Source organism: Chelonia mydas, chromosome 7 (assembly GCF_015237465.2).
Source record: "Chelonia mydas isolate rCheMyd1 chromosome 7, rCheMyd1.pri.v2, whole genome shotgun sequence".
Lineage (NCBI taxonomy): Eukaryota > Metazoa > Chordata > Testudines > Cheloniidae > Chelonia > Chelonia mydas.
In genome coordinates, this window is record NC_057853.1 from 83,080,375 (window position 1) to 83,103,409 (window position 23,035).

The window sequence follows — 23,035 nt, forward strand, 5'->3', positions numbered from 1 at the left end:
CATGAGGTCAGCAGCAGCCTTTTTACAGCTAGCAAGCGGCCGGCTGGAAAGCTGGAAAGCCTTTCAGCTTTACAGCGCAAGAGCAAACATACACTTTACCCACGTCTAGAAGAGTGAGCTGAGGTCTAGACAACCATGGGTAGCCCAAAACATGCTGTGGGTCACATTAACACTCACCCCATCCCACAGGCCTTCACCAATTACCTTCTTGTTCATGCATCATTCTGGAGCTTGTGTAGTAACACATTCAACAAGTGGCACATTTTAAAACTGGCCAACCCTTCAGAAGGATATTTTATTTATTAAGTCAAGATTGGCAAGTATCTCCTTGCTTAAAATGTAACAGGAGAGAAGTTCAAGCCAAACGCCTCCACTGCAGCAGTAGCTGCTGCCTTGCCTGCTTCCCCCTCCTTCCCCCCTGTATAAGTGACTCAGGAGGCCCCAGTGTGCTCACACGTACCCTTGAAAGCAGATAACTGGTTGCTCCTTCAGCAATATGGTTGAGAACCACACTTCTTGGCTTGTTGTGAGCTCTGTCTGGCACAATTTTTAGGGCAGAAGGACCATGAAGTTGCTCAATCTTGCACTCTAAGGGCATATGAAGTCATTGCACTCATGCTGATAAAACCTTTATCCACTCCCATCATGTGTCCTATATTACACATAACAGATATAATATCCAATATTAGATAGTTGTCATAAGGCATCCCCCCACCTGTGTCAGGCTATGGCACAACCGGTAAACCTGCCTCAGTTTCCCCTTGGTCTAGCCATAGAAGGAACACAGTCTCTCTCAATGTCTAATTCAAAAGCCTGCCTGTAGGCATAATTTATTCCTGTACCTCTACCATAGTCCACAGAAACCTCATAGTAAAACCATTCTCCCTAAAATCCCAAAGTACAACAGGTTCACATTAGTTTTCTGTGTCCCCTTGCAGGATGTCTTTTCCAGCTCACCCTCCTGAGAGTCATTAACCAGTCTGTCCCCAGACCTTTTTTGCTCTTGTTCCAGGGCTCCACTGTTCAGGCCATCAGGCTGGGAGCCCCCAGATTACCTTCTTTCCCAAAACTTCTCCAGTAGCCCTGAGTCAAGTCTCCCATGAGAGGACTCCCTGTAGTGTTCCACACAGCCAGCCCAACTTCCCCATGGTCCTACCCCTGATCAGGGAACATCCCTCCAGGACCAGCCCTTTACTCTGGGCTCAGCTCTCCACTCAGGCCTGCTGCAAGGGGGCCTCCTGCAGTGTTCCACTCACCCACGCCAACCTTCTCCCAGGATCCACCCTCCAACACAACCTTCTTGTTTTGGGCTCAGCATATCCTAACCAGGTGGCCTCTTCCCCTTCTTCCTAGGAGTCTGCACAGGCTCTCCTTTAACTCAGCAGGGATTCTCCATGCTCTGACTAGGTCTCACCATTAACCACTGCTCTCCTCTGCTACTCCTGCCTCTCTCCTTTCTTCTTTAGGCAGATATCTGTGTCTCTCTGTCTGTTCTCAGGCAACTCTCAGCTGCCCCATTCCTCACTGACTGCTACCCACTCCCCGCTGGCAGCTCTCTCCTGCCACTTCATGAGTCTCCAAGTAGCCCAGGTACCTTCTTTTAACCCCAACTGGGTGGCAGCTTACAAGTCACAGGTGCTAGAGCCTGGCCTACTCCCTTTTAAAGAGGCCAGTCCTTCTTACAATACTGCTAGTAATAACACTGATTGGGCTGAAAACGTAGGCCTGCATATCTGTACACACATGCACATACTTCAAGCATCTACCAATTTCAGCATTAGTCAATTCCAATACCACCCAACCGTGCTCAAAAGCATATTTCCAAGAGCAGAGTGAAAAAGAACAGAAAGAAGAAAGAGGTAGAGTGAGGAAGGGGAGAACTATTTATTGATCGCCAATATATAAAAAGAGATGTGCTCCCCAGATATATTTTCTAGTTAACGTTGTGCTGCTGCCCATCATCAGAACATCTGAAAGCCTTCCACATGAATTAGTGTGGTGACAGCAAAGCCCCATGTAGACTTCTTGGAATCTTTGGCTCTTCTTTCTCAGGCTACAGAAAATTCTCCGAGGTAGGTTTTTTAATGCATTTTCTTCAGTGTACAAACAGTGCGCTAGCATTTTGAATCTCTGTTGAGGCGGCTTTTGTGTTTAGAGCAACAATTACAGTATTAAGAGTCCAGAAATGAATTGGAAAGAAATGGTTATTTGTATGACAGTAGCACCTAGAGGCCCCAATTTAGATCAGGGCCCCATTGTGTCAGCCCAACTTCCCCATGGTCCTACCCCTGATCAGGGAACATCCCTCCAGGACCAGCCCTTTACTCTGGGCTCAGCTCTCCACTCAGGCCTGCTGCAAGGGGGCCTCCTGCAGTGTTCCACTCACCCACGCCAACCTTCTCCCAGGATCCACCCTCCAACACAACCTTCTTGTTTTGGGCTCAGCATATCCTAACCAGGTGGCCTCTTCCCCTTCTTCCTAGGAGTCTGCACAGGCTCTCCTTTAACTCAGCAGGGATTCTCCATGCTCTGGCTAGGTCTCACCATTAACCACTGCTCTCCTCTGCTACTCCTGCCTCTCTCCTTTCTTCTTTAGGCAGATATCTGTGTCTCTCTGTCTGTTCTCAGGCAACTCTCAGCTGCCCCATTCCTCACTGACTGCTACCCACTCCCCGCTGGCAGCTCTCTCCTGCCACTTCATGAGTCTCCAAGTAGCCCAGGTACCTTCTTTTAACCCCAACTGGGTGGCAGCTTACAAGTCACAGGTGCTAGAGCCTGGCCTACTCCCTTTTAAAGAGGCCAGTCCTTCTTACAATACTGCTAGTAATAACACTGATTGGGCTGAAAACGTAGGCCTGCATATCTGTACACACATGCACATACTTCAAGCATCTACCAATTTCAGCATTAGTCAATTCCAATACCACCCAACCGTGCTCAAAAGCATATTTCCAAGAGCAGAGTGAAAAAGAACAGAAAGAAGAAAGAGGTAGAGTGAGGAAGGGGAGAACTATTTATTGATCGCCAATATATAAAAAGAGATGTGCTCCCCAGATATATTTTCTAGTTAACGTTGTGCTGCTGCCCATCATCAGAACATCTGAAAGCCTTCCACATGAATTAGTGTGGTGACAGCAAAGCCCCATGTAGACTTCTTGGAATCTTTGGCTCTTCTTTCTCAGGCTACAGAAAATTCTCCGAGGTAGGTTTTTTAATGCATTTTCTTCAGTGTACAAACAGTGCGCTAGCATTTTGAATCTCTGTTGAGGCGGCTTTTGTGTTTAGAGCAACAATTACAGTATTAAGAGTCCAGAAATGAATTGGAAAGAAATGGTTATTTGTATGACAGTAGCACCTAGAGGCCCCAATTTAGATCAGGGCCCCATTGTGTCAGGCACTGACAAACACATTATACAAGACAGTGCCTGTCCTGAAGAACTGAGTCTATTTAGTCAGGACAAAGGGTATGTCTACTCCACCTGCCAGATCAGCGGGCAGCGATCGATCCAGCGGGGATCGATTTATCGCATCTAGTCTAGACGCGATAAATCGACCCCCGAGCACTCTCCTGTTGACTCCTGTACTCCACCACCGTGAGAGGCGCAGGCAGAGTCGACGGGGGAGCAGCTGCAGTCGACTCACCGTAGTGAAGACACCGCAGTGAGTAGATCTAAGTACATCGACTTCAGCTACGTTATTCACGTAGCTGAAGTTGCGTAACTTAAATCGATCCCCTCCCCCCCCCAGCGTAGACCAGGGCAAAGGGTAGAAGGGGAAACAGTGGCACAAAAAGATGAAGTAACCTGTCAATGGTTACATCACAGGTCAGTGGCAGAGCTGGAAATAGAATACAGATCTCCCAACATAGAATCATAGGACTGGAATGGACCTTGAGAGGTCATCTAGTCCAGTCCCCCACACTCAAGGCAGGACTAAGTATTATCTAGACCATCCCTGACAGGTGTATGTCTAACCTGCTCTTAAAAATCTCCAATGACAGAGATTCCACACTCTCCCTAGGCAACTTAGTTACTTAACTACCCTGACAGTTAGGAAGTTTTTCCTAATGTCCGACCTAAACCAGCCTTGCTGCAAAGTAAGCCCATTGCTTCTTGGCCTATCCTCAGAGGTTAAGAACAACAATTTTTCTCCCTCCTCCTTGTAACAACCTTTTATGTACTTGAAAAGTGTTATGTCCCCTCTCAGTCTTTTCTCCAGACTAAACAATCTTCCCTCATAGGTCATGTTTTCTAGACCTTTAATCATTTTGGTTGCTCTTCTCTGGACTTTTCCCAATTTATCCACATCTTTCCTGAAATGTAGGGTCCAGAACTGGACACAATACTTCAACTGAAGCCTAATCAGTGCAGAGTAGAGTAGAAGAATTACTTCTTGTGTCTTGCCTACAATGCTCCTGCTAATACATCCCAGAATTATGTTTTCTTTTTTTGCAACAGTGTTACACCATTGGCCTATATTTAGTTTGTGATCCATTATAACCCCCAGATCCCTTTCCTCAGTACTTCTTCCTATGCAGTCTTTTCCCATTTTGTATGTGTGCATATAAGGACTATTTTGATTGTTCCTTCCTAAGTGGAGTACTTTGCATTTGTCCTTATTGAATTTCATCCTATTTACTTCAGACCCTTTCTCCAGTTTGTCCAAATCATTCTGAATTTTAATCCTATCCTCCAAAGCATTGCAGCCCCTCCCAGCTTGTAGTCATCTGTCCTAACATAAGTACATTGCACTACCTCTCAGAACTGGGACAATATACTCAAATGGGGCATAAAAAAAAGAGTATAATTCAACTACGTAAGGAGGAGAGCTGGTAGCTCTTCTGAACTAGGAGATTAGGTTCCAGCGGTGTTCAAAGAACTGCACCCACACAAGTTCTAGCAAATATTAAACTGAATCTATTATGTCATGAGAAAAAAAGACTCTCATTGGATGATCAGTGATCCTGAGGGCAGGACACATGTCTAGCAACATCAAAGAGCAAAATAAACCTTTCATGGGTGTCACAGTCATTCTCACACTGCTGGATTCACACTAGCTATCTAGTGACTCAGTATCATATTCATTAGCAACTCTTAATGGGTAATTGGGGATAGCAGAATATTTTTCAATTATTTTTCCCCCAAGTCTCTTTTGTATAAAACCCTTGAGGCAAACCAAGTCAGATGCTGATAGACACACCTCAAAGGAAGGATTTGCCATAGTCATGCTGTTTGAGCTATTTTGTTTAAAGGAAACCTGCAGTGATTTCTTATAATGTGACAGACAGCTAAATAAATATTTATTACACACATGAAAAACCACATCAAATCAGACTGCTACAGTCTTCTCAGGTAAATTCTGCAGTATTTTCCCAAAATATTTTCAGTTGCAATGGACAAACAGTCCTTACAGAACTTACCCTTCGATCTGTGGGTTTTCAGCAGTTTCTAATGTGACCTGAATTCTCTCAGATGTTGCCAAGTTGGCAGATGTAGCTCATTTTCAGTTTGTTAATTATTCTTTAAGATCTTCCAGCACCTGGACCAGATGAGGCACCAGGTGGCTGCACTGAAGTCAATGGGAAGGAAAGGCAGCTATTTTACAAGTCTGTTCAACGATATTTTTAAGATAGAGAAAATGCCCAATGAAAGCTTTGCGGTGCCCATTTTATGCTATGCGCTGATTATTTCCCAGTTAACCTGACATCACATGCTGTGAAAATAAGGAGAAGATTACTGAAAAATGTCTGCATGGAACGATTGAAATTTGGAAGGGTCCGTGTGCATTTATGCCAGGAAGGAGTACAATTGATGCCACCTTTGCTCTATGACTCTTCATGGAGAAGTTCAGAAAAAAGAGACAGCAACTGGGCACGGTGTTTGTGGACTTGGAGAAGGCATGTGATCAGGTACCAAGATAAGCAGGTTGATGGAATTTGCGATAGAGAGATGTGCTGGAAGGATTTGTCCATATTATCCAGAGCATGCATGACGGAGTGACTACTGTAGTGAAAAGCATGTGGGTCGACAGCAGAGAATTTTCGGTAAACATTGGCCTGCGCCAGGGGGTCAACACTGAGCCTTTTTTGTCTGCGGTTGTTTTGGACATGATAAGTGAATATCTACAAAGGGAGCAGCCTTGGAATATGCTGTTCGCTGATGGCTTAATGATGTGTGTGGAAGATTATAAGATCTTGCAAACCAACTCTGAATGGTGGCAACACAGTGAGCAGGGGAACTTAGAGTGAACATTGGTAAGACTGAGGCTACAATACCGGGGGCAGGGTGGGGAGGGGCGGGGAATTCACCTTAAAGGATATCACAGGCAGAGAACTTAGGAGAGTGAAAGAATTTAAATACCTGGGATCAATGGTTGCTGACAATGGTGCTCTCTGGAGAGATGCCCAGCATTGTACCAACGCTGCTTGGTGCAGATGATGGGAGCCCAGTTATCTGTGATAAAAAAGATGCCAAGAAAGTTAATAGTTAGAGTGTATATAGAACTGTAATTCAGCCCATCCTAAAGCATGGAACTGTAATGTCAAGGTGGGCTAGGGGACAGTCTATAGCAGTAGTCAAGTGTGCGCAAGTGGTTGGATAACCAGCAAGTCAATCCATATCGGAAGCAGTCTGGGGCAATGTTCGGAGTTCTTGTGGGGTCAGTAACCTTAGGCATCTCAATTTCTGCTGCTGGGCGTGCACACAGCTGCCTAAATCCTGACACCACCAAGATGCTTGGCTCCTAATTCTAGGAAACTAGGCATTTCTCCACCTATCTCACCTGCGGGGCCTGATTCAGTGGGTGTTCTCAGAGGCCACCTAAGAGATCAGGCGCCATGCTAAATGACAGCAGCTATGGTAGTGGTGGTCCCCTTATAACCCATCGATTATAACCAACGCTTTTTTAATCTGCAGGACAGATTTTATCAGTGGCAACCCATCAGTACCTCCTAACGTTTCACTTTCCAGTTCTCTCTCTTGCTGTCTAAGAACTGGTCTACGTGAAAAAATTAGGTTAACTACGTCGGTCAAGGATTTGCAAAATCCACACCCCTGAGCAGCATAATTCAGCGACCTAAGTCCCCAAGTAGACCACGATAGGTTGATGGAAGAATACTTCTGTTGACCTAGCTACTGCCTCTTGGGGAAGTGGATTCTCTACATTGACAAGAGAATCCCTCCTGTCAGCATAGACAGGGTCTACACTGAAGCGCTAGAGCAGCACAGCTGTAGCATTTTCAGTACAGACAAGCCCTAACACAGTTCCTTTCTGAGCTGTACCAGGATGAGATCAGATGGGGAGGCGAGGAGGAGTTACAGTGACAGGACTCTCCCTCCCATTTAGATGTTTTAAACTCACATTAAAGCAATGAATGAAGAGCTGCCACCTCCTCGCAGGAAGCCAAGTGTGAAAACACCACAAGTCCTTTTCACTGAGTGTAAAAAGCCCTGAGGAAAGGAGCACTCTTCCCTCCAACTTACTAAACAATAACAGAATAAGAAACCTCTCTAGTTAGCAGTCCAATAAGGAGCTGCAGATCTGAAGGGGAAAGGTCTTGCTTGCGAGGTTGGTAAAACTGGTTTTTTGGCCAGGGTACCACTTAAAAAGTATTGAGCAATAAGGAGGTAGCTCAATGCACACTTCTCCTCCATACTATTGGCAGTTGTGTACAGAAAGTCCCCACTTCCTACAAGGATGAAAGGTCACCTCAGTCTGACTGCAAAGTTCTGCTCAGCATAAGCCATAGCCTAGGGGGTTTGCAGAACATTACTATAATTATTTATTATTGGTATTACCTCTACCCTAGTCATGGATCTGGACGCCATTGTGCTAGGCACTGTACAAACAGAACAAAAAGACAGCCCCTGCCCCAAAGAGCTTCCAATCTAAGTATAAAAGACAAAAGCTAATGGATGATACAAACAGACCGCCAGGGCAGTACAATGTGCTGCATCTGGACATTAATAGAGGAAACTTTTGTAAGGGAATAGTCTTGTCTTGAGGCAAGATGAATTATGTTAATAAAGATGAGGGTTTTAGCTTCCTTTGGCTACATCCACACAGCAAAAAAAAAAAAAAAAAAAAAAAACCCCAACTCTGCGGCAGCAAGTCTCAGAGCCTGGGTCAACTGACTCGAGCTTGCGAGGCTCATGATGCAGGCCTAAAAATAGTAGCATAAATGTTTGGGCTCGAGCCTGGGCTCTGAAACTTGGCAGGAGGGAAGGGCCTTGGAGCCCAGGCTCTAACTTGAATGTGTACACTGCTGTTTTTAGGCAAACAGCCCAAGCCCCGCAAGCCTGAGTCTGTTGTCCCAGGCTCTCAGGCTTGCTGCTGCTGGTGTTCTTTGGCTGTGTAGACATACCCTTAGTCTCAATTTACAGTCGTGTCTTTTTCAGGGACCATGTCAGGGTGGAGTGGGGAGGCTTCAGACATGTATCATGGGAGCAAGAGGGAATATTTCCAGGGAGTGTGGGGGTATATTGTAACTTACCAGCCTTGGGTTCTGGTTCCTGCTGCAGCTTGGGGGTCCTCTGTAGGAGGGAGGACTTCCCCAACTAGGTCTGCTGGGTAGAGGTGCAGAATCATATACTTGTCTTCCTCTGGGTCTCCCAGGACTTCCTCCAAGGTCCTTGCTGCCTCCATGCCCTGCCCCTCATCAGCTTCCCATCCTATGAGGAGGCTGGCAGGTTTAAAGAGGGGGTTGTAAGTCACTTCAGGCATTGTAGTTGCAGTCCTGGAGAGCACCCAGTCCTGCTCATTGTAACATGGGCATATGCTAGGTCCCCTCCCAGAGCGACCGTTAGAGTCCTTCACCGTCCAGGACAGAGCCTGAGGTGCTTCATGCGCTCCCAGCACTAGGACAGAATCCAGGAAATGCCGGTCTCTTCTAGCCTCCATGACATGTCCTGGTACAGGTGTATGTCCCTGCTGCTCTGGGCTAAGGCTTGGAGGGTAGTGCACTCTCACCACTCAGTGATCAGCACCTGGGTGTGCTCTGGAGACCAGGTGGCTGCTCTTGGAGCATGATCCACGCTCACCTGTGCTGATCAATAGAGTTCACAGGAGAACTGAAGTGCTCAGTGCAGGTCGCTACTACCATTGACAACTGGGGCCGAGGGAAGGATCAGGGACCTCTACACCTTTGGTAAGGGTCAGGCAGTAAAAGGATCAGTGCATTGTGGGAATGGCCCTGGAGGACTATTGATACCTGTGACCTGGTACATGCCCCTTGCCCACGTCCGCACTGCACTGTAGAGCTGTCCATGCCACAGTGCAGGTATATACGTACCTACACCCTCCTGTGTGCTAGCTCTCACACTGTGCGCTCTCCTTCAGGAACATGCTATGTGGACAATAAGGAGGTTATGGCACAACAACGCACATGTAACTGTGTACAGTGACGAGTGTAGACGTAGCCTTTCTTGATTTATTCAGAGTGGAACAGCTTAGGCAGGAGATTGAGGGAGGCCCACCTCAGAATATCACATTGCCCAGTGTGAGAGCACTCTCCTGAGAGGTGGGAGACCCCTGTTCAAATCCTCTGTCTCCTCTGAGGAAATTGAACCTGGGTGTCCCACATCCCATGTCACTGCTCTAACCACGGGGCTAGGTTATAAGGTGGGCACCACCACCACCTCCTCCACCCCATCCTGCACCAGATTGGGCCCCACATGACATAAATGGCCAAATGCCTATCTTCCCCCAGTTTGTGACTCACTCGGGGGCCTATGTGGTAGATGGGTGTTCAGATGCTTAGAGTGGGACTGCAATGCACATGCCCCAGGGTCTAGAACCTAGGCACCTAGGAGACTTTTACTACAGAAAGTTAAACTCACTCTGCACCTGTAGGTTAGGCAGCAGCTAGGTGGGAGTTTCATGGATCACACTGGTGCCACGCATGGGCACTTAGGCACCTATCTCTGGAATTTAGCACCTAAGTTGCATCACTGGATACAATTTCAGTCCTCACAGGACTGGGCCCTATATTTCCATGCAATGGCTAATTTTTCATGCGTCTTTCAAGATGAAGCTAGACTAGAGTAGCTCTAGATATAAACATTATATGTCCAGATCATGATATTACAGCCCTTCCAGGAAAAGAGCAGACATTAGTGTGGTTCCAAATCATCACACTTAGTATCCAATATGCACGTATGCAGCACATACTGAGTTTCAATTTCCAAGTGTTTCTTAGACACAGTGAGCAAAACCAAGACTAAAACATGCTAGCGCTGCTGCCTTATATCCTCTTAATGCAACAAATTATTTTCTTTCCCAGTGTGTGTGGCCAAGCATACAAGTCCCCAGCAGTGCAGCGGTTCTGTAGACAGATATAATTGTCACTCAGGGCAAAAAACAAAACAAAAACCTAAACAGTTATCACCTCTCTTGGAACTAAATATTTTCTTTAGGCATTCACATGTCTCAGCAGGAGTAGCAGATGGTGCTGACCCGTACAAAGGGTAGGGGGATGCAAACACTTGAAGGAGGTAATGAAAGGGTTTGGCTGCACCCCGAGGTGCTTCCTCTGCTTGAGGTGAGCAGCTGCACTCAAATTAGACAGCACCATCTCCTTCCTCTAGTCCCTGGCCTCCGTGCAAATCTGTTACCTCCTTTTTTAACCATCATTAAGAGTCTCTTATGTTAAAAGTTCAGCTTTAAAAAGCTCCAAGAGGTTGCCCCTCAGGTCATTAGTTCCACATCCCTTTTATGTTAAAAAGGGGAGAGGGTCGGAAAAGTGACTCTGTCTAAATGACATCTCAGTGTCCAATATTTATGCTCCTTCCTTTGCCTTCTCGATCAAACATGCTCCGTTTACAAGTCAAAACAGGATTTTTTTTTGCCAGCTCATGCTGCAAACTTCTAGCTTCCAGACAAACAGTACTAGGAGGACAGGACCTGCACATTGAACAATGAAATATCTGAACAATCAGCTAAATCAGAATATTTTTTAAAAAATTGTGTGAGCAGATTTTTTTAAAAGAACTATAGGGTCGGTATAGGTTGTTGTTTTTTTAGTCTAACAAAAAAGTATAAGGTCCCTGGGGTTTAAATAAAATAGTTATCAGTTAAAAGGTCAACTAGACAACCATCTGCCTGAAAATAGTACAATTTTGAGTTTCTATCTTACAAGCATTTCTGAGAGGAGAATGCCCCTAGAGTCCCTTAAATGGACTCAGTGTCTGCAGGACTTACTCTGTTTCTAATGTCCAAGGCTGGGATGCGTGCAACGCAGCCTGGCGTCTGAAAAGCAAGTGGGGTCCTTCCCGCGTCATACATTATCTCCAGCAATAAGGACTCTGGAGTCAGTTAGCTGGTGCTTTCATTAATGATGTGTGAGGCAGCTTTTGCCTCCACAGGACTGATGGAACGAAACTCTTGATTTAATCAAATTCAGTTAATTGAAGATACAGTAACAAGGTCAGTTTTCTGTTCATTAACCATATTTTAATAACAGGTTCCTAATATACACAGCCATATTTTCCTTGTCTCAGTCTGAATGCTTTTCAATTGCTGATATTTTCTTTGGACTAAGAATCTTCAATTTCCCTTGAGACATGGCATAAACTAGAAGGAACATTCATGCAGCTCCAGACAAAGAAATCTTTGAAACCTCTTCCTTGCTGATGATGGCTACAATTTCAAGGAATTTCAACAAATAAGGGGAAGAGGAGGAAGATGATAATTAATTATTGGAATAGCCTTTGACCTCAGGTGACTAATGTGTCTGGGGTGGTGACTTCCTCGTTCTCCACGTTGCTCATTTAACCACAGCATCACACACTCAGCAGAACCTCCTCAGAAAGGCCCAAGTCTGTAACAGCAGGGAATGCTGCAGGTCAGGGATGAAGTGTATGGGAAAGTTGAGTGAAAGGTCCAAGACTAGAATAGCAAGGCTGCTGCAGAACAGGACAGATGTGCATCAACGGCACTACTGGGAGAGAAGGAGGGAGAGAGCACGGACGGGGTGAGGGTGGGCTAGGAATGGGATTGGTCAGGGCGTTTTGAGCCAGGATGGAAATGTATTAGCCAAAGAACTGACACCACTAGCAAAAAAGGTTAGTGGAATAATTGCTGTGCCAGCAAGTCCCATGGTGTCTATGTTTATGATAACATTGTATATACTCGTCCTCTTATACGGACAGTGGGGGGTTTACTCTAGTCTCATTCCATTAAGAGTCTGATATTGGGGATGTGATCATGTATGTAGTGTATGCCTCAAGGGTTTCAGTGATCCTGATTCTTCAACATACATCCTACTAATATAATTCTCTTACAGCTTGACGTTCCATTCACTTCAACCTGAGGAAATGTTCTCAGCAAATAGTGGAACCACAGAATTCACTGGGAGCTCGTGGAGCAGCACAAGGGATAATCTACTGATCCAGAGGCTTTGACACCACAGAGGTTTAGAATGGCTCTGGGGCATTCATTCATTCCAAGGCCAGAAGGAACCACTTTGATTATCTAGTATGATCTCCTGTATAACACAGGCCATAGAACTTCCCCAAAATAACTCCTAACGCAGATCTTGTAGAAAAACATTCAGTTTTGATTTAAAATGGTCAGTGATGGAGAATCCACCATGAACCCTTGGTAAACTGTTCCAATGGTTAATTACTTCCGCTGTTAAAAAATTATTTCACCTAGAATTTTAGTTCCCAAAAGAGCCAGCTCAGAAACAATCAAGTGTACCCACTCTCCCTTGGGCTGGTGTAATGGTAGCTTGAAGTGTTTACTTGCCCTGTTGGTGGGGGCAAAAGAATTTCTTCCTGTAATATGTTTGTGATGTAAGTGACAAGAAATCCCTCTCCCAGCTCGAAGGCTCCATGGTATGCTTCTAATTCAATGAGGTCATCTTGATACTTTGAGGGTTTGTTATTTTTAAATGGATTTACTCCGGACAACTTGCAACTATATATACATATGTTAAACAGAAAGCAAAACAAGCATTGCATTCTCACCTTCTTTAATGTCCCATCTGTTTTTTTTTTCTCACTCCACAATCCTCCCCTAAGCTTTCTTGTTCTTCTGCCCATAGCAACACCCATCACCCACCCCAATGGGATGGTGGATTGTGACTGTACCACAATCATCCCTAGAATTCACCCTCTCCTCCCACTGTTTCATATATTCTGCTGATGCAGCAGTTTGGTTTGGTGCAAGGTAGTTAGTAAAGATCCTATTACTTGGAAACAGCCCCCCTAAGGAATGTCACATTCTTTCCTAACACTTGTGGGATCTTCAGCACCACATAGAAACTGAGATATTATAGGATGGAGATCATTCCGGTCTAGAACTGAATGTTTTATCTGTCAAGGGAGAAACTCTCTCTCTCTCCATTTCCCTCTCTCTTAGTGTAAGGTCCTTCATTTCTAAAGAAACCTTCTCTCAGTCACAAGGATGTTCAATGGAAACTTGTGCACAAAGAGGAAAAGATAATAAAAAGTCTGCTTTATAAGAAAGAGACAGCATTGAGATTTTGCTCCACCTTTTCCTGCTCCACACTTCCCAAATATACTTCTTAAATGTTGCATTTAAGGAATAGAGATCATGCCCATTTGCTATCGTTCTGTCTCAGACCCATCACTGCAGCTTGAACAATACACGGTACACAAATTCAGGGCAGATGCACTACTAGAAATGAGAGCCTGTGGTCACTGATTTTTCCAGTCCAGTTTTGCTGTTCTTAACAGTAGTCAGCTGATCTGATCCTTTGCGTCAGGGTGGTGGTGGTGTGAGCTCCTAATTTCTACTAGCTTCCTAGCCAACAAAAGGGTTTCATTTTCTAGCTTTCTGTGACACTTGGCATCACATGCACCAATCACAAAAATCTCTGAATGGTAAAAGTAATGGATATCACCTTTTATTTAAACAAATACACATGAAAATACTGGAATGAAAAGCTTGGTCAGGCTTGACAAAGCCCTGGCTGGGATGATTTAGTTGGGGATTGGTCCCTGCTTTGAGCAGGGGGTTGGACTAGATGACCTCCTGAGGTCCCTTCCAACCCTGATATTCTATGATTCTATGAATCCACATCTGCTATGGCCGTCCCACCCCAAATTCAGTCTCAGGCCAAATTCCTGCAGTCACACCCTTGCAAATGAACTCTTGTGCCTGCGCAAAGCCCTATTGGAGCAAGGGTCCACCCACTCAGCAGGGCCAGAATTTCCTCTCCCCTATATCTATCCTATTCTCAGAGCTCACAGTGATCTTCCCTACCTTTTATTGCAGCGAAAAAAATCATTTGAATCATCCTTTGAGAAGCTGTATTACAGATTTGACTAGAGAAACATTTTTGCAGCCACCTCAACTGCCTCCACACACCTGTACCTGTTAAGGGAGCATGTGATGGGCAGTGTGAAACCAGAGCACGTCTCCTTTCACAGCTTCAGCCCCTGCTGGAATAACTGGTGTGTCTGGGGTAGTACAAATTTAGAGCTAGATTGAGCCCTTAGGCTCAATACCTGAGTAGGGTGGGAGCCACTGCTGTGCTGCTCCAGGAAGTAATTGTGCCCCACTGAGACAAAATTCCCCTGGAACGCCACCTGTCCGTAGTTGGGGAGTGGTGGAGAGGGAGCACTGCACACAGCATACTTTAGCCTTTACTGGGTGATGCATTTGGGGGAGCAGAGTCATGGCTCCATGTATCCCCACATCTCTCCGCCTCCTTTCTGCCCTTTTAGTGGCCTGTGGAGCCAGTCTCAGAAAAAGATTCCTCCAGTTGCAATTAAGAAAACAGCAAGAAAGAATTCCACAAATAACCAGTAGTGCTAATTTAGGTAATTAGTTCATACTATTTCAGAACAGGAACTCCAAGGCCATAATTAGCATGGTCTGTGCTAATATGTTCTGCAATCAGTGAAGAGAAAAAAATGCAATACAACCTCAAACCGAGCTAATCCACAGGCTTCATCTGAGGGGCTTCTACAGCACCTGCCCCCATTTTGACATCTCTCAGGGGTATGAGGTGATGGTCATCTCTGGTAATAGTGCCCCAGCATCAGCCTGAAAACTGTACTTGTTCATGCAAAATGGATAGCAAAATGGCACTACAATAATACAAATAATAATAAGAGCTAAGTGCATGAATCCCAATACCATGGGTGAAAACAAGTTCAGCATTTTGGCTGGCATAGAATTTGAGGCCATATTTAGAAATATGGCCCAAAAAGGCTGCTACAGAGCTCACTCCTAGAATGGCATGAATTTGAAATGACATTTAGAAAGGGTACCAAACATCTCAGTTCACACACACATCATTATAAATCCAGGCTCTACATGCAATACAGTTAGATTTAGTGAGCTGTGTGAATACCCCACACAAACCAAATGGAACAAGACTAAGGTTCTACAGATTAGCAGACTGTACTAAACAAGATAGATAGATATTTTGATCTCATTGCTGAGTGATTTAAGTATTTCTTTTCCAAAGAGAATAAGATGTCCCAAACTTTTAGTAGAATTGTGTTCCCACAGTTGACTCTTGCCACAGAAAATGGAAGATTTAGGATTTCCCAACTTGAAAATCCTACCAAGATTTTTTTTTTTTTTTTTTTATCATGAAGCACACCATATCCTGGCTGGCAGTCAAAAATAGAAGTATATAGGGATGGGTAAATTCCAAAGAGGAAGAATGTGTGAGGCCTGTTCCCCTGTGAGCAGCATTAAGCTGCCAATTTTATAATACGAATCAGTCTCAGCTTCATACTATTAAACACACTAGGGGAAATGTGCATATCCAAGTCTAAAAAACCTGAACTCCTATGCTTTAACCTATTTCTTCACTAACATGGAAGAACTCAGTTAAGAGATACCTATAGTAAATATGCCATTTAATAGTCACTCAAAGCAGTTTACCAGGAAAAAAAAACAGTAAAAACACAGGGGGCTAAAAACACCGAAAGCAGAAAAGAAGAATCACAGAATGCTCGAACTGTGGAGAAGAGAATGGAAATATAACACACCTGCTATGGAGATGGCACATAATGAATGCTTTGTGGCCCAAGAGAATGATGAATAGCGCTAAAACAGTTTGGTACAGCAATATCCCCTTGTCTGGGAATGGTAGAAACCCCTGCATATATATGCCCATTTGCAGATGTCCTGTCCAAGTTGATGGTCCCAATGTAAAGGCCCCCATGAAAATTATTCCACAATGAGCAGGCATCAAATGGGTGACAGGACTGTGCATTGGGTTGGTTCAGGATCATACAGGCACATACTAATGTCACTTGTACAGGTCATATATGTGCTCATTTAGGGAGCATGCACATGGGGAAAAAAGAGGCAGGTCACTCTCACCACTAGCCTGAATTTAGCCCTAAAAGATCTAATACTCTCAGAAACATTACCTGGGGGAAAAAATTCTTGTTGTAAAGAGGCCAGAAATGAAAGTGGACAAAAGGTAAGAGAATCACAGAAGTTTCATTGGATTGAACAAATGGGAAATCTAAACAAAAAGTTACTTTTCAATTAAAGGAGAAGCAGGGAGATTTGCAAGGAATGTGATCAGTAAAGTAGCCTAGGTTAGTGCTAACTAGTGAATTATAGGGGCTACGCTGCAAATTACATTTTGTCAGATTTTCTTTTAGAATTTTTGAGAACACAACAAAAGCAGTATCAAAATGATTATAATTTTTCATTTACTGAAAATCCAGTTTCTAGTAAATGTATAATTTCAATAGCCAGTTCAACCACATTTTTATTATTACAGTTTTCTATAGAAAATTCAAAATACTGAGAAAGGCACTAAATTTTTTAAAAAATGAAAAACATTGAAAATGGCAATTTTTCCCACGCACAGAATTCATGGGTTTTTTTAAAAGGCCATTTTCCTGGATTTTTCTTTTGTTTTCTTTTGAGTTTTTCCAAAGTTTGAGCTGCTCTTTAAAACAGCATGATGTAAAGATGGAGTTGTGGAAAGAGACCTTTCACATCGCAATCCAGGTGATGTCATTCAAGTTTCTAGTCTACACTGATAAAGCTGGAAAGGGGCTTTTTCTCCCTAGGGGTGAAATGGCAAGAGGTGTAATAAAATGAATATTTTTTAAAAGCTAATCAGAACATTTTGTAACATTAAAGAGGTTCAGTTGCTATTTTGTGTATTCAAGGCTAATTTGACATTACTGCACCCACAACCTAGAGAGATACTGGTCTGCCTGCAGGGCAAGGCTGAGCAACTACAAAATAAACAAATAAGAAACCAAGGGTAGTAATGAATGTTTAAGAGGAATATTATGACCACACCTGGGAACTGCTTTCTGTCTTATTGTAAGTCCCCTGTCACCTGGCCTTTTCCACAAACTAAGGGACAGTGCAGGTGAGCTCCCCAACCCACCATCCTTCACACAACTACCGCCCATAACGTTTTGGGCAGATACCCCAAGCACTCAAAGGACCTGATTTTCAGAAATGCTGTGTACCTGCAGCTCATTAGGACTTTAAGTGGAGTTGTGGGCACTCAGCTCCTCTGAAAATGATGCCTTAAGTCAAAAGGCAACCTTCTGTGACGCTTGCCACCCACTCAATGTCTCATCCACTAAGCAACGGTCATCCCCCGAAAATGTCTGGTGTCTTAAACGACCAGGGGAGCAAGAACCACGTGTTAGCTGCCACACAAAGATAGCTATACAAACAGCATTTCAGTTACTTCGCACTTTATATCTGACAGGATTTTAAAAAATACAGATTTCTCATATGGATTAGCAGGCTGTACATAAACCACTGTGAAATACCGGGCACTATTTATATTAGCTATAAACCAGTCAACATAGGCAGTAAAGTTAATTAAAAAATGGGAATATTATTTCATGGAATTTTTGTGAATGATTTGTTCTTCTTTGCTATGAAAATGTTTTGATTTTTTTTTCAACCCGCACTAATAAGCAGAGTTTAAATTCAGACTAATGGGAATGGTGGAGAAGTTGGTGGCAATCTTGTGGACTTTCCAAGTTCCTGGACCCTGGTTTGAATTCACCCAGCAACCCTGGAAAACAGGAACATTAGCAGTGCCCAGCACTGTGTCCAAAAACGTGCTACACGAACATCTTATAACCAAGTACAGTAGATTGGTTCTTTGGACAGTAGCTCACAGGGAATAGATTCAACAGCCAGCTTGAGGGGATACTTGATGACTAGCTGGAGTGTAAACTTTTGTAAAATATAGCAGCACTTACAGGGAGGAAATGTCTGTTGGTGAGACCAAATTAATGAGCCCATGCCAGACTAAGGTAAACTTTCCAAAACTGAGCCACTTCCCATTTTAATAGGCCTGTATTTTCTTTGCATCATTGTGGTAACTCAGATCCAGCATATGAGTGCAAAGAGCATTCTTCTCCTCTAGACTCAGCCACTTCCTGCCTGACTGCGTCCATTTTCATGGTGAGGAAATGTTATGACAAACGTGGGGTTTAGCAAAATATTACATTTGAAAAGCATGCAGTTGGGTCATTCAGGCCCATAGGTTAAAAAGTGGCATTAAAAAAGACCCAAAACAAGGTCAAAAGAGAAATGCTCCCTTTGAAAATATACCCAAAGTTTGTTAATGAATCACAAATCCTTACCCGTTGTTCAGAGGAGTTTGCATTCTATTCAGTTGCACAAGAGAAAATGTGGCCCCAGAAATTACCAATATATAGGTACCTAGATCCCAGATAACAATCCCCTTTCAGAATAATTTTAATTTCATTAAGAGACGTCAAAGACCATCAGTTGCATCAACCGCTGAATTACCAGAGCCTTTTATGCCTTAAAGGATCTATGTGAAGTCCCCGTTGAGGGAAGGGCAGGCAGGGTCTGTCTCCAATTTCTTCTAGGCTTGGTGCTTTGAATGCACCTCTTAGAACTGGTTATGAGTGGTAAAGAGACCACATTTGCTTTACCCAGTACCTGGGCTTATTGCTTTTTAGCCATTTTTGTTGCCTTATGACAGTCTATGCAGAATAATGTTGAAGCCCAGTAAGAAAGATTCTGTACAAGAGAGGTTTTCTGAAACCATACATTGAATGTTCATGGCCTGTGGAAATGTGGACATGAAGGGTGAAATCCTGGCTTCACTGAAGTCACTGGGAGTTTTGCCATTGGCTTCAATGGAGCCAGAATTCACCCCAGACATCATACCTTTAAGGAATAAAATGTCCATTTGGAGAAACGCAATGGTCTTTGCCCAATTACAACAAATGTTAAAGGTACAACTTTCAGGAAACCTGTAATATGATAGATTTCTTAGTAGCACTCTATAAAACATGAATTTATCAGGTTAGTCACAAGAATTTCTTGCAAAACTGTTTTGGCAAAGCAGGGAACACTTAGGCACAGATCCTCAAAGGTATTTAGGCACCCTACTCCCCACAAAGATCTTTAACCTTAAAGAAATAATAAACACACACATGGAGAAACCCAAAAGATCACACAAAATTTAGAAACAAAGTGGAGGCATACAGCTGTACAGTAGTTTTGCAAAAAATACAGTGTCTGTTCCATTATCAGAAAGGAACTGAATACAAAAATTGATATACATCTGTTTGTAACAGAAATCAGTCAAGAACAGGGCTGTTTCAAAGTTCTCTGCATACCGGTGCCATAAACTACCTTCAACGAGCAAGTTTATTTTGGTTTTATGTCACTTCAACATAGCCACCTTTCAGTTACTATAGGCGACGACGAGAAGTGAAAACATTTTATGCTGTCAGATGGCTGTGTTAGAGGTAACAAAAGAAAAAGAAATAGCAACTGCCTCTTGCAAGTTACCAATTTATCTATTCGGTTATATCACCAGCAAATAATTTAAACCCTAAAATATCCTGCTGGAGATGTAAAATACTTGATCTGATGCTTTGCATTTACAAAAAGAAAAGAAAACAAAATGCTCCATCAGAAAGAAGCCAAAAATAAAATGCTTGATAAACAGAAGCGTTGGTGCTTGGATTTTGAAGTAGCAATAGGAACAATTCCAAATAAAATACACACCTCTTGGTATTTTAATTTTTTCAAAAAATTCACTTTTTAATTTCTGATGTATGCACCTCCTGAACTGCTGGCAGCCGATGAAAGCAGATTTGGAAAGAGACAGACTGCATGCTTGTGCATTTGTACTTCATATCTTATTTTGTCATCCTGTTCATGCTAGCTCTGGACTATTCCATTTCTGCTCACTAAACCTTCTGCAACCAGCCTCTCCCTCAGATGTGATAGCGAGAATGCGACTTTATTCTGTATCTGAACACACTTGATTCACCTTATTTTTCAATCTTTCCAATCTCTTCTTTTTTATTATTTCCTCTGTGAGGGTTTTTTTTAAATTGCTTTAGATATACTGTGTGAAATCCTGGTTTCAATGGCAAAATTCCTATTGATTTCAGTTGGGCCAAGATTTCATCTTTTATTTCTGGATCCACAAAATGTGGCTTTTTGCTAAACAGAAGCTTTGGTGCCATACTGCAGCATAAGCATACAGGCTCTGGAAACAGGGCTTTTGACTGTAGCAGGGCTGTGGGAAGTTATTGGCTTATATTTTTCTCAAACACTTCTAGTTTGTTAATAAAGTTAATTTTAAAAAGTGTAATAAATATGCACAAACATAAAAATCCAGATCTCATTCTAGTGGCTACGGGATTCTTCATGAATCCCAAGTTGGCCTGCAAATTCTTTTACATTTATATGACTCTCTCTGTATATAGTGCATAGACTGCACTGCTATAGTGGGAAAGTGAGGAAGGCCATGAAAAATTTGGCACTTGCTGCTAATACATTCACTAAATTAAGAAGATTTTGTTTTAAACATTTCAGAGATTTTTTTTTAAAGGTTACACAATGTTTTCAATTAGACACCTGTTATTTAATTTACAATATTTTTTATTGTATCTAACAGAACACTATAAATTTTTGTTTTTTTAAAGTCAATTTAAGATGTGTTCCGTCCCGCTCCAATCTTTCTGGAAACAAAGTCTTTCCTTAAGGCAAATTCTCCCTCCCCCCATCCATAAAAAGCAAGAGAACCAGCCAAGTCTGGAGAAACGCAGAAATTCCCAAGGTGCCTCACAGCGTCAGGTCCTAAATGAACTCCCCTCGGAATGGAAGTTGGCTACAGCTCTGTTCCTGCCAGCGATAGCGGAGCTTGGAGAGAGACTTGTCTTCTAGGTTCTCAAACTCAGCAAACCCCAGCTGATTCAGGATCTCGTAAACTCCAGCCTTGGTCGCCACCTGAAAGCAAAGGAGGGGGAAAGGGAGAAGGAAGAGTCTTAAATTTCCTCTGAGTATACAGGCTGGATTATATCGAGCGCAGAAGTTTACCAGGATGGCATTCCCGTTGCCCTTGATGTAAAACCACCTGGGTAAGTGAACAGGATTAGAAATAACACCACACAAAACAAGAAGGTCTGACAGAAATGTGCTTTCTATACAATGGTAGGGATAATGATGTGAGTAAGGGGGAAGGCAGCAGATGTCCACTGCTGCAGCTCTGCATATCTCTACGGAAAGAAAGGGAAAAAAGAAAAAGGGATTTTTCTCTCCCTCTGCTTGGTGCAAAACTTGCTCCTATTACAGGAATCTTTAACAACACTCAGGTTTCAGAGTAACAGCCGTGTTAGTCTGTATTTGCAAAAAGAAAAGGAGTACTTGTGGCACCTTAGAGACTAACCAATTTATTTGAGCATAAGCTTTCGTGAGCTACAGCTCACTTCATCGGATGAAGTGAGCTGTAGCTCACGAAAGCTTATGCTCAAATAAATTGGTTAGTCTCTAAGGTGCCACAAGTACTCCTTTTCTTTTAACAACACTGCAGCACTTCTGGTCTCCTCTCCTAACAGCTCCTTTCAGCAGTACTAGCATGGGTCACCAACCTGGCACAACTCTCCACCAAAAACAAAAACAAATAAATCACCAAAAGGCAAACCTTTGGGCATACTGGGTCACACAGTATCTAATAATGCCACCAACAAAACATCTACTTTTTTCAGGATGAAGGGTAGAAATTTGTTTGCCCTTCTCCGCTCCTCTGGGGCCCTCCCCTCCCCCAGGAGTTCTCAAAGATAATTGCTAATGGTTCCAAGATTACTTCAGCTCATTCCTGAAGTTCCCAAGGATGATTTTCATCAGGCCCTGCCAATATGAATACTTCTAACTTATTTAAATATTCTTGAACCTGTTCTTTCCCTATTTTGGCTTGTGTCCCTTCCCCCTTGTTGTTAATATTAGTTGTATTTGGTCACCATAAACCTTTTTTAGTAAATATTGAAGCAAAACAGTCATTAAACACCTCAGCCTTCTTGATGTCATCAGTTATTAGCTTCTCCTTCCCTGCTAAGTAGAGGATCTACACATTCTTCAACTTTCTCTTGTTCCTAATGTATTTAAACAACATATTCTTATTGCCTTTTAGATTCCTTTCTACCTGTAATTCATTTTGTGCCTTTGCCTTTCTGATTTTGTCCCTACATGCTTGTGTTATTCTTTTGTACTCCTCCTTATGTTCCACTTTTGGTAGAATTCCTTTTTAGTTTTCAGTTCACTAAAGTGCTCCTGATGGAGCCATATTGGCCTCTTACTATTCTTCCGATCTTTTCTTCATATCAGGATAGTTTTCAGTTGTGCCTTTAGTATTATTTTCTTCAGAAATTGCCAGCTCTACTGAACTCCTTTATCCCTAAAGATTTTCTTCCCAATGGGACCTTACCAGTTTTCTGAGCTTGTTAAAGTCGGTTGTTATTTTTTTTAAGTCCATTGTCCTTATTCTGCTGCTCTCACTCCTTCCTTTTCTTAAAATCATGAAATCTATCATTTCATGACCACTTTCACCCTAGCTGCCTTCCACCTTCAGATGCACAACCGATTTCTCCCTGTTGGTCAGAATCAAGTCTAAAATGGCTGTTCCCCTGGTTACTTCCTACACTTTCTCAAACAAAAAGTTGTCCCCAATATAGTGCAAGAACTTATTGGAAATCTTGTGTTTTACCATATTACTTTTCCAACAGATGTCTGGGTAGTTAAAGGAGCTGTGGTTGTTGTTAGAGCGGGTAGTTAGAGGCAC

The 23,035-nt window shown here is 43.1% G+C and overlaps 1 protein-coding gene across 1 annotated transcript in view; it reads right to left on the reverse strand.

The window, feature by feature from the left end:
- Positions 1-19,401: 19,401 nt before the first annotated feature.
- Positions 19,402-23,035, reverse strand: part of PALD1 (phosphatase domain containing paladin 1) — a 187,530-nt gene continuing 183,896 nt past the window's right edge. The window contains exon 20 of the mRNA XM_037904726.2: positions 19,402-21,207. Within this exon, the coding sequence (XP_037760654.1) occupies positions 21,058-21,207 (150 nt within the window). The 3' untranslated portion in view covers positions 19,402-21,057. The remainder of the gene's footprint in view (positions 21,208-23,035) is intronic.